We start from the raw sequence: 17862 nt of genomic DNA, 5'->3' as shown, positions 1-17862 counted from the left end.
TACATTCAGATTCCATCAGTTTTTTTCTTCTGGATATAGATAGCATTTTCCATCTTAAGTCTTTTGAAATTGTCTTGGATCATTGTATTGATGAGAAGAGCCAAGTCTGTCACAGCTGATCATCACATAATGTTGTTGTTTACTGTATACAATATTCTCCTGGTACTGCTCACTTCACTCAGCATCAGTCCACTTAAGTCTTCCCAGGTTTTTCTGAAATCTGCCTGCTCTTCATGTCATATAACACAAAAGTATTCCATTACATTAATATACTACAACTTGTTTTGCTATTCCCCAGTTGATGGACAAGCCCTCAATTTCCAATTTTTTTGCCACCAAAAAGAGATTCTATAAATATTTTTGCACATGTAGGTCCTTTCCTCTTTTTTTATCTCTTTGGGATATAGACCTACTAGTGGTATTGCTGGATAAAAGGGTATGCACAGTTTGATTGCCCTTTGGGCATAGTGGAACCCCTTATTTCCTTCAAGATTGATTTTGAGCACAACCTTCTACATGTAGACATTCCTGATCACCCAACTACTAGCATCATTTCTTCCTAAACTATCTTGTATTTATTTTGCATTTATTCTTTATAGAGTTATAGGAACACCTTGTCTTCTCCTGATAGAATGTACCATTTCTTCATTCTAGGGATTATTTTATTTTTGGTTTTGCATTCCATGTACATCTAGCACAGTGCTTGGCATATGGTGGGTGCTCAATAACTTTATTGATTGATAGAGGAAGGGCATTCTATACATAGAGAACACATGCATAAAGGCATGGAAAAAGGCAAGTCTGAAGGTGTTTATGGGGACTAGCTAATGATCCATTTGGGCTAAAGAGTAGAACATAGGAAGGTATGTAGTGTGAGTTAAGAGATGCAATGGAAGAGTACAGTGTTGCCAGATTGTGTTAAGCCTTGAATACCAAACAAGACTTTTGAACTTAGTAATTGTGAAAGACTTAGATGCTCTGATCCAAGACAATTCCAAAGGGCATATTATGGAAAATGCAATCTGCCTCCAGAGAGAGAACCAATGAACTTTAAGTATAGATTGAAGCATGTTTTTTCACTTTATTTTTCTTGCTTTATTTTTTTTTTTGGCAAAGTGGCTTTTTGGATACAGACCCAGTAGTGGTATTGCTGGGTAAAAGGGTATGCACAACTTTATAGCCCTTTGGGTCTACACTAAAGGGTTTTGAGGTCAGGAATAACACGACTAGTTTTGTATAGAAGTAAGGTTGGTCTGGCAGTAGTCTGAAGGTGAATTAGAAGAGGGAGGGGAAGGAATGAATATGGGAAGACTTCTAAGGAGACTATTACAAGAGAATAGATAGGTAGTCATAACAGTCTATTCCAGGAGGGTAGCAGAGTATAGCGATGAATAGAGGATACTTTCTTCAGCTAATTTAGCACATGGAATATTTTAGAGTCATAAAATTATAGAATGTTAAAGATGAAAGGTGCCTTAGATATCGTTCATTCTACAGATAAAGACTGATGAGATGATTTTGTGTGAGAAAGGGATTATGGTCATTGAGAAAGTTGAAAGAATCACCTGAAATAGCAACAAGGATAAAGATAAGGTGGTCTAAATGGATTTAAAAGGAAAAAAATATAGCACCTATTATGTGTCAGGCACAGTGCTGAGCACTTTGCAAATATTTTCTCATTTGACCCTCACAACCCTTAGAGGAAACTGAAGCAAATAGAAATTTTGCCCAGGTTCACACAGATAGTAAGTGTGTCAGGCTCAAATTGAACTCACATCCTGACTGCAGGTCCAGTGGCCTCTCCATTGTACTACCTAGCTGCCCCTAAAAAAAATCCCCTTTTAAAAGATTCTTGAAATCCACTTATGCCATTCCCCCTTGTCCTTATTATTATTGTCTGCCAGTCTCAATGTAATTAAAAAAAAATATTGGGTCAGGGGCAGCTAGGTGGTGCAGTGGATAGAGCACCGGCCCTGGATTTAGGAGGACCTGAGTTCAAATCTGGCCTCAGACACTTAACACGTACTAGCTGTGTATGTAACCCTGGGCAAGTCACTCAACCCCAATTGCCTCACCAAAAAAAAAATATAATAATAAAATAAAGAAAAAAAAGATTGGGTCCCCCTAGACTGGAAATACAGGGACTCTCACAGGTCCAATCACATTACTGGTAGGTGTCCCAGCTTTGACCTGCTCTGTTACTGACCTCACCTGGTTTGTCCCTCCTGGGGCAACATAGCGGCCCCTGCAGCTCACCATATAGATACTGAAGTTAGTGCATTCACACAAGCAACATAGTCCATTGCTGCTCAGAATTTCTGAATTCAAGAGATGTGCCAGTCTTGGCATTCTCTGGTTGCCTAGATTACAGACATCTACCACGATGCCAGGTTCATTCTTGAAACTTTCTTCATGACTTTAGTACTTGCCTCACACAAAGTCATTTCATCTCTCTACCCTTGTTTCTTCCATTAAAATGAAGAACCAAAAGGCAATGTCACAGAGTAGATAGAGAGCCAGCCTTAGCCTGAGAAGACCAGGATTAAAGGCCTTTCTTGGTCAAGGCAAGTCACCTAACCTCTCTTTGCCCTTCAGAAGCTCTCTTAGACTGCATTATTTCAGAGAAATTGCTGACTTTCATTGGTAGTGGGAATTTGCCAATTGGGAATTCCTGATAGCAATGAGATTACAAGTTTGACACTTGACTCTGCTCTTTCTCCTCCTTCCCCTTAATAGAGAAAAAATTATTGTGTTGGGGTTTGATGAGGTGTGCTCAAACTAGCAGTGATGCTATGGTTGGATTTGACTTAGGTTCAGGTTCAGTATTGAAAAATATATTATAAAAGCATGTTATATTACATAATATACAATATATAACATATAATACACAACTTATATGTTAGACACATATGCATATACATACTTATATATGTGTATATCTATATCTATATATTTATATAGACACACACATGTATATGTGTGTGTCTGTACAGTGGTGTAGTAGCAGATGTTTAACTGGCTTTCCAGGGGAAAATTATTCATGACACATTTTAAAATTTAATCTACATTATTCTTATGTTATATTATTCATTAATAATTATTTTTGCTGAAATAATGTCGACAAGGTGTCTCTTCCATTCCCCCAAGATACACACCTCTGTATTTTGGTGTAGAAGGATCTTTAGAGAGGGCATCTGCTGGATAGGCATGCTGGGTCAGAGTGGATTCTAGTTTCAAATATTGCCTTTGTGTGGCAGTTTTTCACATATGAAATGGTGATATTGAATTGACTTGATGTTACTCCTAAGTCTAGATTATATTGACCTGTGCAAGTAGCTTTACTCAGTATAAAAGAGATCATTTATCTTATTTAAAAATTGGGGGGTGGGGTGGTGGAGCCAAGATCGTGGAGGGAAGGCAGTGACTTGCCTGAGCTTTCCCCTAAAACCTTCAAATAATGCCAAAATCTGTGAAACATTTGTAATAAGATGACTAAGAATATATTTTCTGTTGTAAAGGTTTTCCTGGTATGCGAGGTGACTTTTTATCAGTCAACAAGTATTTATTAAGCATCTTCTATGTGCCAGGTGCTAATGGTCTTTTTCTGTTTTTTATCAATACTAAATGATGATTTTGCTTTACAGATAAAAAACCCCAACTTTTTTCCAGCAGTTTACCAAAACACCAGTACTTACTTAACTTAATATTGTTTATTTCAGATCCTGTTGAGAATAATTATGCAACCCTACATGTAGTCAATGTTGAAAGAAACGGAAAAGTTATTTATAGTTGTAAGGTAGGTCTGTACCCCCTTTACATAGAATTAGATGTTGGGAGGAAAAACTGAGTGTTAACCTTAGTCTATGATTGTTATTTTTTGGTAAAACTTAATGTTAGAATTCAATTTTTTTGTGTGGTGTTTTTTTTTTTTTGCAGGGCAAAAGTGACTTACCCAGTGTCACACAGCTAGTAATTGCCAAGTGTCTGAGGCTGGATTTGAACTCAGGTCCTCCTGAATCCAGGACTGGTGCTCTATCCACTGCGCCACCTAGCTGCCCCCTAGAATTCAATTTTTAAATATTACATATTTTAAAACTCTTGCATAATTCTATTTTTCTAGAAATAAAACTATGTAATGAAATGCTGAAAAGCAAACAAATTGCTTTAAATAACCATAGGCTAACAAATATTCAGATACTCAAAAATAACAAAAAGATGATCATTCCATTAATTTAATATAACCATTAATTTAAATAATTTACAATGTTGTGGGGGAAGTGTATATTATTTTTTAACAGTGTAGTATGTCCTACTCTAAGCTTTATTCACCCCTTTAAAAGTATTTTCCTGGATCTTATTCCATTGTTATTATTTACATAGTTTTTGTCAGTTCAAATTTTGGGGGTTCTGCTTCCTTCTTTCCACATAACTTAATAAGTCTTCTTATTAAATACGTTGTTGTTGTTGTTGTCCTGATCCTGTGACTTCATCTTGTTTAACTTCCATACTTCCAGGGCAATAACTTCCTCTACCAATGTGAATCAGCAAATTTTCTATAACTCAGGCTTAGAAAATTGCCTGAGCCACTGAGAGTTTTGGTGACTTGCCCATGGTCATACAGCTGATGTATTTCAGATGCAGAACTCAAATTCAGGTCTTCCTGTCTCTAAGGCCAACGCTCTATCCCCATACATCATTTTGACTAAGTCTTCCCATATTGCTTTGTTTTCTTCATAGTTATACTTTCTTGTGGTGCTTTAATAGTCAATTGCATTTATGCAGCAAAATTTATTCAGCCATCCTCTATACTGATGTACACATAGATTGTATCTAGCTTTTAGTATCACAAATAATGCTTTTGGGAATATTTTGGTACAGATTGTGGGAATTTATTTTGATTTGGGGACCCTGCCTTTGGGCTGAGATTAAAAAGCCTTAGGCCCTCAGGGTTTTTGCTGTATGAGGGGCTGGTGCTCCTCCCCCTCCACTTCAGCTGAGCCAAAAAAAAAAAGAAAGCCCCATGGGCTTTTCAGGATGCCAGGTCAGACGGCTGGGGGGAAAAACAAAAAAGCCCCAGCTCCCAATGCCCTGAGGGGAGCTGCCCTGGAGATCCCAGGCTTGTCCTCCCAGGCCCTAGCATAGCCCATGTGGAGGTCCCAGGTGTGCAGCATGGGGAATGGGCCCCTTGAACCCTTTTGGACACAGCTCTAGTGCGAGGTGGATTAGCTTGGCATGTTCCGGGGGCACAGAGAGCCCAAGGTTTGAGGGAAGAGAAGGAACATATATACAGGGGGAGCTAGTGAGACAGTAAAGGGTGGACGCTGGAGGACTAGGAGGATGCAAGGTGGCTGGAAGATTAAGAGAACAAGGAGAGACGGTACAGGAGGAGATAGACAAGGAGGGTGCTACAAGAACGCTAAGGAGACTGAGGCTACATAAAGGGAGGATGGACAGAAGGGGGATTGCCAGAGCACTAGGAAAACAGAAGGAGAGGTTGGTAAGAGAGAGATGCAGGGGTTCAGCACAGCAGTACAGAGAGGAAAGTTAGGGTTGTCAAAGTGAAAGGGGCTTGGAGTTAGAAGAAAGGAGCTGAGCAGTGAAAGTTCAGGGAAGCTGGAGTGAAGGAGAAAGAGTGAAAGTTGGAGAAAGCTGGAGCATACCCTAAGGCAAGAGGCAGCAATGGCCCTTATATTAAAAGCAGACAGGTTGTATAATTTACATTTCTTAACCCTTATCTTTTAGATTTATTTTTATAAATAAATTCTGTTTTGGTTATTTAATTAAGAGGCTTCTTAATCAGACAGGTTGTATAATTTGCATTTCTTAACCCTTATCTTTTAGATTTATTTTTATAAATAAATTCTGTTTTGGTTATTTAATTAAGAGGCTTCTTAATTGTTTGCTTATCAATTTGGGAGCAGTGTGGAGAAATTTTGTAAACGGCCCATATTAAATTAATAGCAGTCAGATAGCCAGCCAGTCAAAAGTCCCCAGATTAGACTTCCAGTTAGATTAAGCCCAGCTAGTCAGTTAAAATATTTTTATATTTGAATGGTGACCACAAAGGGACTTAGGGGCCAATAATGATTTTTCTACAGATGTAATTTTTCATATAGCCCACAGTTATATATATTTTTCAGATTAGGTTAATTTAAGTTATTAATTTTCTTTTACAAGATAAATCTTTGTTTTTTTTTGTCATCATCCTTGGGATATGGACATAGTATTGGATTACTTGGCCAAAGGATATGAACTGTTTTGTAGCACCAAATAACTTATTGATAATGTTTCTTTTCTTTTTGAGAGCTTAAAACACCATTAACACAAACCCCTCATCAGACAGAATTAAACATATTCAAATCCTTTTCAGGAAAAAAAAATTAACACACTTATCCCAGGCTGTTTTAGCTATTTGGGATTTAAATAGTTAAAGTTTTGAAGGTGAATTTCAATGAAAAAAATCACAGTTTTACTCCATTGATAGTGTACTGTTTTAACTATGTAAAGTAAGTTCATAGTTTTAGCTGCCAATGTATTTTGTCAGGGACTATGAGTATTACTTCCCTTCTTTCAATATATGTGGTCAGCCCATTTAGATGGGGACAATGTGTTTCCCACGCTGGTCACACAGTGCCTGCTTTCTGCCAAGCCATTACCTTATTTGAACTTTTTGTTTTTTAAGCCAGCAGGATCTCAGCTGCTCAAAATATATAACATTTAATAAAATGGATGGTTGATTTATTTTTTTAACTTAAAAATTAATGATGTAATTTGTTTTGACATCCCAGATCCTTCCCCAATAAACACTCAAACAAATCTGGGTTAGCCAATGAACAGAAAGTAGGGACATGTCCTTTAACTTTAATATTTTAGCTACTGAGGTAGGTTATTGTATTTGACTGGTTTTAGTGTTTTAATGTAGGCTTTACTGCTGTTCTTGGAATCCTGGTGTATATTGTTCTTTTGGCTCTGCTGTCTTCATTTTGCGTCATTTTATGTCTTTGGGTTTTTTATGTCTGCATTTTTCATGTTCATCATTCTTACAGTATAGTAATATTAGAGCATATTCATATACCATAATTTATTGAGCCATTTCCTTAGACCTAGTGGTTGGGCACTTATTTTGTTTCCATCTTTTTGTTATTATTGTTGTTATTATTGTTTGTTATTAATATTGTTATTATTACTGTATTATTATATTATTGTTATTATATAACATTTGATTTATTTTAATAGGACAGTAAGAGAAATGTCTTTTTTGGATTATATGATCTCCAAACTAAAAAAAATGAGGTAAGGCAGCAGGAGTCATGTTATTATGCTCAGTATTTACCTTCTTGCTTTTACCATCTTTTACTTCCTTTACCTTCTTGTTTCTTGGTTACAAATAACTTCTGAAATCTTTCAGTGTTTGCCCTTTTCTTTGTTGCATTCCTATTAAAAAAAGAAGGATTGAGAGAGCTCTTGGAACAAAACACTAATTTGTAGAAACCAGCATGCAGAATTTCTAGCCAGTGCTTTCAAATATGTTATTAAAATTACACACATTAGGCAGTGATTGGGCTAAAATAACAGCACAGTGGAGAGAAGGGTGAGAAAGCACATACATTTCTGTTTCTGGGCCCCATTCTTTCTAAGTGTTAGTCAGCAAACATTGATTAAGTATTTACTATGTTCCAATTCCTGTGCTAAGGACTGGGGATGCAAAGAAAGGCAAAAATGTGGTTTGCCCTCAGAAAGCTCATCTTCACATTGTGGAGAAAACATGCCAATGGCTGTGTTCATATAAGTTCTCTCCGAAGTTTATGGGAGGTGATGTCAGAGGGAAGACAATAGCAGTGGAGGGTGGGAAAGGAAGAGGAACATTAGGAAAGACCTCCTCCAGAATATGGGCATTGAGCTGAGTTTTGAAGGAGGTCAGGGAAGCCAGGAAGGGGGAGAGCATTCCAAACATGGGAGAAAGCTAGTGAAAAAGCACATAGTTGGGGGATGGAGTGTTGTGTGGGAGGAACAGCAAAGAAGGCCAATTTCATTGGATTGTAGAGGACTTGGGCTGGAATAAAGTGTAAGAATGCTGGAAAGGTAGGAAGGAGCCAAGTAGCAAAGGGCATTAAAAACCAAAGAGGGGATCCCGGAGGTAATAGGGAGCAATTGGAGTTTATTGAGCAGGGATGTACCGAGGTCAGATGTGTACTTTAAGAAAATCCCTTTGGTGGGTGAGCAGAGAACTGATTTTAGAGGGGGGCGGCCTGAGGTAGGGAGACCAAGAGAAGGCTATTCAATAGTCCAGGCCTGAGGTGATGAAGGCCTGCCCCAGCATGGTAGTCAGAGGAGAGAAGGGAGCCCATGAGAGATGTTGTGAAGGTAGAAATGACAAGACTTGGCAGTAGATTTAATGTATGATGTGAATGCAAATGACTGGTGGAAGATGACACCAAGGATTCAATCATGGGTGACTAAAAGGATGGGGGTGCCCTTGACAGTAATAGAGAAGTTTGGAAGGGGGCTGCTTTTTGGGGAAAGATAATGCATTTTGTTTTGGACTTGTTGAATTGGAGGTATCCAGTTTGAGATGTACAAAAGGCAATTGGTGATACAAGACTGAAGCTCAAGAGAGATAAAGGCTGGTTATAGAGATCTTGGAATCATTTGTCTAGAGTTGATTATTGAATCTATGGGAGTTGATGAGATCTCCAAGTGAGATAGTATAGAGGAGGAAGAGAAGAGGGCCCTGGACAGAACTTCAGGACCATCCGTGTGTGTGTGTGTGTGTGTGTGTGTGTGTGTGTGTGTGTGTGTGTGTGTGTGTGTGTAGTGAGAGAGAGAGAGAGAAAGAGAGAGAGAGAGAGAGAGAGAGAGAGAGAGAGAGAGTGTGTATGTGTGTGTGTGTGTGTGTGTGTGTGTGTGTGAATGTTAATAGAGCAAGGTCAGGAAAACTCCATAGAAAGGTAAAGCATGAGGTTGTAAAGTTGCTATCTAGCTAGTCTGTCTAAAATATCTAATGAGTGGTCACCAATAAATTATAAACTTTAGCAAGAGTTTAGACTTTTAAGCATTTGTTAAGGAGAATAAGAATTTGGTGAAGAGAGAAAAAGAGGCCTAGATGCCTACATCTATCTATCTCAGGGAGCCAGCATCTCCTACTCTGCTTCTCCCTGAGGTCCTTGCTCCTTCTTCATCCCACAAGCCTCCTCTGAAACTGGGAATATCCCATCCACATGCCCGCACACAGCTCCAAGCTAATTGGCTGGTAGCTTTGATAGACAGTAGCCACAAGCAAACATCACTTCCTGACGCCGTGGAACTGATGTGCCCTCAGATGCCTTCTCCTCATGGAGGAGCTTTCCTACAGTAACTCTCCAGCAGGTGGCGTCACTCCAGTTGTAAGAAGGTGTTGTCCACTGACACTATTTCATGCAAGAAGTGAGCCCATGACAGAGTCCTTTTGTAGTGGCTGAGTATGAGCCATAATCCTTCCCCATTTAAGCTGTGGTTGAACATCTGTGGGTGCAGATATGCTCCAGATATTGCTCTGGGAGGCTGCCACCCTACCACAGGAACTGAAAGCTACTGGACCAAGGCTGGCTGATTGTATGGGCACTTCTGCCTTGTTGGTTGGTACTTTGATAGCCAGAGCATTTACAGGAAGCCTGTTGAGGGTTCTTACAACTTACTCTCTGCCCTGTCTCCCGGCCCAGTACATACTCAGTGATCCAGTCATACTGCCCTCCTCGCTGTTCCTTGAACAAGACACTTCATCTTTAGAGACCCAACATTTCACTGGCTGATGCTCATACCATGAATTCCTTCACTCCTCATCTCCCTTTCTTAGCTCTCCTGAGTTCCTTCAAGTCCCAGCTAAAATCATACCTTCTAAAAGAAGGTTTTCCCTATCCCTTTTAATGCTACTGTCTTCTGTCTATTAATTATCTCCAATTATCCTATCTACAACTTGTTGCATGTATTTTTTTTGGTGTGTTATCTCCCCCATTCAACTATGAGCCCATTGAGAGCAGGGACTGTATTATCTCTTTTTTTTGCCTCTCCTGCACTTAGTACAGTGACTGGCACATAGCAGGTGCTTAATCAGTGCTTGTTAAATGACTGACGGAATCGTAGTGAATTCTACAAGTTGGCTTTTGTATTTCTGTGGTTTTACAGAGAAAGCATGTATGAAGATAAGCTATATGAGCATCCAGATGAAACATCTGGACATGGTCAACTAACACTTGGTATTTTGGAGGACCAGGGCATGTTCTGTGTGTTGCATAACTATATCTTGCTGATTGCCCTCCCTTTAGGGATATGCCTAATGCTCGGGAGCCAGTATATTTACACCTAAGGAGCATGGGCTCTGATAAAAAGTTGTGCCCATATCAGTGGTTTCTGTGTTCCTGAGAATATTGGCAAGGACATATCAATGGATATACTTAACCTTAACCTTTTGTACAGATGCAAAAAGTCATTTAAAATACAATCCATAAATAGGTAACCTATACTTTCTTATTAACTTTTAACTTCTCTCAATATATGCAGACTTAGATTTATTCCACTTGGTTAACCCTAGGTGCTTAATGTACATCGTCTTTGGCCCATCTGCTTTTAAAAGACAAATGATCATTATATCCTGAAACTCTTACAGTTACTTGATCTAATAAATGTCCTAATTAGGCCCTTAGTTTTTTCTCTTGCTTGCTGTTGTTGTTGTTGGTCCTTCATTCTTTGTTTTTGTTTTGTTTTGGGGGGATTGGTGAGGCATTTGGGGTTAATTGACTTGCCCAGTATCACACAGCTAGTAAGTGTCAAGTGTCTGAGGCCAGACCTGAACTCAGGTCCTCCTGAATCCAGGGCTGATACTCTATTTACTGTGCTACCTAGCTGCCCCTGGTCCTTCGTTCTTGAAGAGGACTGTGACATCAGGGTGATGTCATGCTGCTGAAGCTCCAAGACCCCTCCCCTTTTATATTTTCTAAGTGATTCTGATTTGCAGTTTGAAGAGGTGCAAATAATTGTAGCCATCCCCAGCTATTCCTGACTTTTCATTCAATTTCCTTCTTTTGGACTGAATAAACTTTCCAGTTTACTAACTGGTTTTTTAAAGAGGCCAGACTCTTAATCTTTTTGACATTTTGAAACTGTCCAAAAAATCCCTACAAAACAAATATAGAGATTAAAAAGAGTTTTAAAAGTTTCCCTAATAAGCTGCAGAAATTCTAACTAGAATCTTCAAAGTAAACGCTAATATCTAGGGCAATTGTAGTAATGCTTTTAGGTTAGATTTTTAAGTTAGTGGAATTTTGGCTTGCCAGTTTTATCCTTGCTCATAATTGTTAAAAATAAAATTATAATAATTTTTAAAAAGAAGACTTATTAAGGTGATTTATAAGTTTAGAATTGCTACTTAACAGGATCTCCAAATCCAAGAAAGGAAAAAAAAAAGAACTGTGGAGTTTAGATGCTAATTGAACCATACTATTTCTTTTGTTTTGGGTGCTATTGGTTTTTTTTTCTATTTTGAGGTTTTGCATTACTGCTCTGATTTTTTCTCTTATTACAGGGTTAATGCAGAAATAGGATTAATGTTATTATGTGTGTGTATATATATATATATATATATGAATATAGATATATAGATATAACCTATATCAGATTACCTGCTGTCTAGGGGAGGAGGGAGGGAGGGGAGGGAGAAAAATCTGAAATTGTAAAGCTTGTATAAACAAAAGTTGAGAACTATCTTTACATGTAATGGAAAAAATAAAATACCTTATATGTAAAAAAAAAAAAAGAATTGCTACTTAACATGAAACTCCATAATAAACAAGATTTTTTTTCCTAAATAGCATCTATATACGTTTGAGAAAGATTTGCAAGTTGTCAGTTGCTCTGTCAACCGTGAGAAAACATTACTTGGTAAGTAATATCCTCTTGAATGTTTGTAATAATAATTTATTCTATATATTATCTATTTTCAGGGAGGTGATTTTCTAATATAAGTTAGTAGGACTCAACCTTCATGAAAACATAGGTTGTGCAATGTTTCAACGTATGTCATTTTGTCATTTTAGTTCCCTGGTATAAAATGAAAATCATCAATGCCTTCCAGGTTCTAAATTCTCTAATAAAACTTTCTGGGTTTTTTTCCCATTAGCTGTCAGTTTTGTACAATCAGCTAAGGAAACAAGGAATGAACTTCAACCAGGTAATGCAGTCATTTTTTTTTTCTGTATTGATTAGTAGTGATATGTTTTTTGCAGGCTCTTGCATAGGAAGCAAACAAGCATTTATTTATTTTTTTTTACATATAAGGTATTTTATTTTTTCCGTTACATGTAAAGATAGTTCTCAACTTTTGTTTATACAAGCTTTACAATTTCAGATTTTTCTCCCTCCCTCCCCTTCCTCCCCCCTCCCCTAGATAGCAGGTAATCTGATATAGGTTATATCTATATATCTATATACATATACACATATGTATATATATTTATACACACATATATATACACATAATAACATTAATCCTATTTCTGCATTAGTCCTGTTATAAGAGAAAAAATCAGAGCAATGATGAAAAACCTCAAAATAGAAAAAAAAACTACAGCACCAAAACCAAAAGAAATAGTATGGTTCATTCAGCATCTACACTCCACAGTTCTTTTTTTTTTTTTTTCCAAACAAGCATTTATTAAGGGCTTACTATGTGCCAAGTACTGTGCTAAGCATGGAGGATGCAAATACAAAAAGACAGACAGTCCTGGCCCTTAAGGAGCTTATATTCTAATGGGGGAAGACAAAATTTGAAAGGGAGCTGTAAAGTGGGTCTTGGAGGGGAGAGGAGAAAGATACCTGGTTTGGGGGCACGGTTTTAAAGTCCAGAAAGTCAGGAACAGGCCTGGAAGGAGAATGGTCAGTTGGCTTGGGCCTGTTTACAAAATACATAAAATTTCAAATTCTCTGAACATAAGTTATTTTGATTTTAGAATGAAAGCCCCTAGGATCATGTGATGCATGAGTTTTGTATAGTTCCAAATACATGGTGAATGCTCAACCAGCACTGAACAAATTCTCATCTTGGTCATCTTTAAAGGCCAAGCTTCTCTATGAAACTTTATCTAGCACTCCACATTTCCTTCCTGTGAATGATTTTAGTACTTTTTTTTGGTCTACACCACTCATCTGACATTTATAGAATTCCTTGTATTGTTAGTTCTCATGTGACTGTTCATGGTATGAAACACCTCTGTGCAAACCTTGAGTTTGGAATGTGTAAGCTAGCCCTGGGGATGCCTCTGAGAAGCATTCTGTGGCTTTGGTATATTTTACTTCTGGTTCATAGCTACAAGTGAGCTAAAAAGGGTTGAATGGGGAGCTTCTCAACTGGGATCAGCTGGTAGATCTGGGGGAAACATTCATTTATGCATTCAATAAAATTTTTTCAGTAATGATGATTTTTCATCAATTAAGTGGATTTTCAGGGGGTAAGTTTTCCTTTGAAAACATTCTAACTTAGGGGAAAATTTATATCCCTAATTGTTTACATCAATAAAATAGAGAAAAATCAGATCAATGAATTGGGGATGCAACTAAAAAAAAAACTAGAAAATGAACAAAATTAAAAATCCCTAACTAAACACCAAATTGGAAATCTTGAAAATCAAAGGAGAGATTAATAAAATTGAAAGTAAGAAAACCATTGAATTAATAAAGAAAACTAGAAGCTGGTTTTATGAAAAATCCAATAAAATAGATAAACCATTGGTTAATTTGATCAAAAAAGGGAAAGAAGAAAACCAAATTACTAGTATCAAAAATGAAAGGGGTGAACTTACCACCAATGAAAAGGAAATTGAGACAATCATTAGGAACTATTTTGCCCAATTATATGCCAATAAATTTGACAATATAAATGAAATGGATGAATATCTACAAAAATATAAATTATCCAGATTAGCAGAAGAAGAAATAAAATATCTAAATAACCCAATATTAGAAAAAGAAATTGAATAAGCCATCAATGAACTTCCTAAGAAAAATCCCCAGGGCCAGATGGATTAACAAAAGAATTCTACCAAACATTTAAAGAACAATTAATCCCAATACTACATAAATTATTTAAAAAAATAAGTGGAAGCCTAGAGGGCAGAGTCAAGATGGCTGAGAGGAATCAGCAAGTTGTCTGAGCTCTCTTTCTGTTCCCTCAAAAAGAACATTAAATCAAGCCTCTGGATGGATTCTGAAACTACAGAACCTGCAAAGAGACAGAGAGACACAGTCTTCCAACCAGAGATAATTCATTTTATTTATTTATTTTTTTGTTTTGTTTTGTTTTTGCGGGGCAATTGGGGTTAAGTGACTTGCCCAGGGTCACACAGCTAGTAAGTGTCTGAGGCCGGATTTGAACTCAGGTACTCCTGAATCCAGGGCTGGTGCTCTATCCACTGTGCCATCTAGCTGCCCCAGAGATAATTTAGAAGACTTTAGGAAAGGTTGGTCTGACTCGGGCAAAAGGGAGGCGCAGCACAGGGCAGCAGCCCAGCACCAAGGGAGTCAGGGCAAGTCAGCAGGAAGCTGCGGGCCACAGCCGAGCAACTGATGCCCCTGGATCCTGGCTCAAAAATCTGGTGGCCTAGCCGGACAGTGGAAAAACCTACCTGCACCAGCCGAGAGGGCAAGTTGCCAGCTGGAGGGCCACAAACAGGATAGGTGTGACTAGGTCCCAGAGCACTCAGATAGGAAGTGCAGGGCAGGGGAACTCCGCACACCATAGAGGCCTCAGTGTAAAAAGCCAGTGACACAGCACCTATACCTCAGCACAAGAAGCTCAAAACAGGGACCCTGGTGCCCCCAGAGCAGACCTCAACTTAAAAAATAAATAAGCTGCAATAATGAGTAAGAAGCAAAAAAGAGCCCTCTCCATTGAGAGCTTCTGTATCAACAGGGCAGAGGCAAACACAAACTCAGATGAGGACAATACCCTCAAATTGTCTACATGTGAAGCCTCAGGAGGGAAGGTGAATTGGTTTCAAGAACAAAAAGCCTTCCTGGAAGAGCTCAAAAAGGATTTTAAAAATCAATTGAGAGAGGTAGAAGAAAAAATGGGGGAGAGAAATGAAAGCAAAACAAGAAAACTATGAAAAAAGAATCAGCAGCTTGAAAAAGGAAGCAGAAAACAATTCCTTAAAAATTTCATCTGGCCAAATGGAAAAAAAGGTGCATAATCTCACTGAAGAAAATAATGCCTTAAAAATTAAATTTGGACAATTGGAAGATAAGGAATCCATGAGACACCAGGAATCAGTCAAGCAGAATCAAAAGAATGAAAAAATAGAAGAAAATGTGAAATACCTCATTGGAAAGACAACTGATCTGGAAAACAGATCGAGGAGAGACAATTTGAGAATCATTGGACTGCCTGAAAGCCATGACAAGAAAAAGAATCTAGACACCATATTCCAGGAAATTATTAAGGAGAACTTCCCTGATATTATAGAATCAGAGGATAAAATCATCATTGAAAGAATCCACCGATCACCTCCTGAAAGAGACCCCAAAAGGGAGACTCCAAAAGGAAAACTCCAAGGAATATTGTAGCCAAATTCCAGAATTATCAGGTGAAGGAGAAAATACTCCAAGCAGCCAGAAAGAAGCAATTTAAATATCATGGAGCCACACACAGTCAGGATTGCTCAGGACCTGGCAGGTTCAACATGAAAGGACTGCAAGGCTTGGAATATGATATTCCGAAAGGCAAAGGAGCTTGGATTGCAGCCAAAAATCTATTACCCAGCAAAAATGTGCCTTCTCTTTCTGGGGGAAAAGATGAACATTCAATAACATTGGGGACTTTCAACGTTTCCTGATGAAAAGACCAGAACTGAATAGAAAATTCAATCTTAACATACAAGACTCAAGAGTAGTTTAAAAAGGCAAACAGAGGGGAAAAAAATTACTCAATTAGGTTAAACTGTTTATATCCCTACATGGGAAGATAATACTCATAACTCCTAAGAACTGTAAATGTATTTGGGCAGAGAGAAGGACTATACACAGAGGGTATAAATATAAATTGTCTTTGATGTGATGATACAAAGAAAATTAAGGAATTAAAAAGGGAGTCTATGGAGAGGAAAGGGGAGGTGGAATGGGGTGAATTACATCATATGAAGAGGTGAAAAAAACCCTATTATAATAGAGGGAAAGAAAGGAGGGGTGAACATTGTTTCAACCCTACCCTCCTCAGATTTGATTCAAAGAGGGAATAATATATACATTAATTGGGATAAAGAAACTTAGCTCATTCTTTAGGGAAATAAAAGGGGAAGGGAAAGGGGGGATTGATAGAAGGGAGGACAAAAGAAAGGGAGAAAAGGGTAAAGAAAAGGGAGGGGGTGATAAAAAGGGAGGGCAGATTGGGGGAGGCAGGGGTAAGAAGCAAAACGTTGATGAGGAAGAATAGAGTGAAAGAAGGGGGAAAAAGTACAAAGGGGGTAAATAGAATGGAGGGGAATAGACAGTAATAATAACTGTGAATGTGAATGGGATGAACTCTGCTATAAAATGGAAGCGAACTGCAGAGTGGATTAAAAACCAGAATCCTACAATATGCTGTTAACAAGAAACACATTTGAAGCAGAGAGATACACACAGAGTAAAGGTAAAAGGCTGAAGCAGAATATATTATGCTTCAGCTAAAGTAAAAAAAAAAGCAGGGGTAGGAATCTTTATCTCAGACAAAGCACAGGCAAAAATAGATCTCATTAAAAGAGATAAGGAAGGAAACTACATCTTGCTAAAAGGTACTATAGATAATGAAGTAATATCAATATTAAATATGTATGCACCAAGTAGTATAGCATCCAAATTCTTAGGGGAGAAGTTAAATGAGTTACAAGAGGAATTAGACAGTAATACTATACTAGTGGGGGAATCTGAATCTCCCCCTCTCAGAATTAGATATATCTAGCCAAAAAATAAATAAAAAAGAAGTGAAAGAGGTGAATAGATTACTAGAAAAGTTAGACATGATAGATGTCTGGAGAAAATTGAATGGGGATAGAAAGGAATATACCTTTTTCTCAGCAGTACATGGCACATTTTCAAAAATTGACTATATATTAGGGCACAAAAACATCATAGTCAAGTGTAGAAAGGCAGAAATAGTAAATGCATCCTTCTCAGATCATGATGCAATAAAAATTACATGTAAGAAAGAGCCAGGGAAAAGTAGAATGAAAATCAATTGTAAATGAAATAATTTCATTCTAAAGAATGAATGGGTCAAACAACAAATCATAGAAACAATCAATAATTATATCCAAGAGAATGACAATAATGAGACAACATACCAAAATCTATGGGACGCAGCCAAAGAGTGCTTAGGGGAAAATTTATAGCTCTAAATGCTTATGTAAATGAAAAAATAAATGGAGTCCTGCCAAATTCCTTCTATAAGACAAATATGGTGCTGATACCCAAACCAGGAAAAGCCAAAACAGAGAAAGAAAATTATAGACCAAAATAACTAATGAATATTGATGCAAAAATTTAAAATTTTAAAAAAGATTACAGTACTACATCACAAAGATCATACACTATGATCAGGTGGGATTTATACTAGGAATGCATGGCTGGTTCAATATCAGGAAAACCGACCATATCAATAACAAAAACAGCATAAATCATATGATTATCTCAACAGATGCAGAAAAGGCCTTTGACAAAATATAGCACCCATTCCTATTAAAAACACTTGAGAGTATAGGATAAAAGGAGATTTCCTTAAAATGATAAGGACTATTTAAAAATATCAGCAGGTATTATCTCTAATGGTGATAAGCTAAAAGCCTTCCCAGTACAATCAGG

General features: G+C 37.6%; 1 protein-coding gene across 3 annotated transcripts in view; it reads left to right on the top strand.

Annotated features, from left to right (window-relative positions):
• The window catches only part of LOC122730030 (gamma-secretase activating protein), a 120927-nt gene that overhangs the window by 11315 nt on the left and 91750 nt on the right, over positions 1-17862 (top strand). For all 3 annotated transcript variants that reach the window (XM_043969225.1, XM_043969224.1, XM_043969226.1), the window contains exons 2-5: positions 3720-3796; positions 7237-7293; positions 11844-11913; positions 12152-12202. In XM_043969225.1, the coding sequence (XP_043825160.1) occupies positions 3720-3796; positions 7237-7293; positions 11844-11913; positions 12152-12202 (255 nt within the window). The remainder of the gene's footprint in view (positions 1-3719; positions 3797-7236; positions 7294-11843; positions 11914-12151; positions 12203-17862) is intronic.

Source organism: Dromiciops gliroides, chromosome 5 (assembly GCF_019393635.1).
Source record: "Dromiciops gliroides isolate mDroGli1 chromosome 5, mDroGli1.pri, whole genome shotgun sequence".
NCBI lineage: Eukaryota > Metazoa > Chordata > Mammalia > Microbiotheria > Microbiotheriidae > Dromiciops > Dromiciops gliroides.
This window is presented reverse-complemented; position numbering and strand designations above follow the sequence as displayed.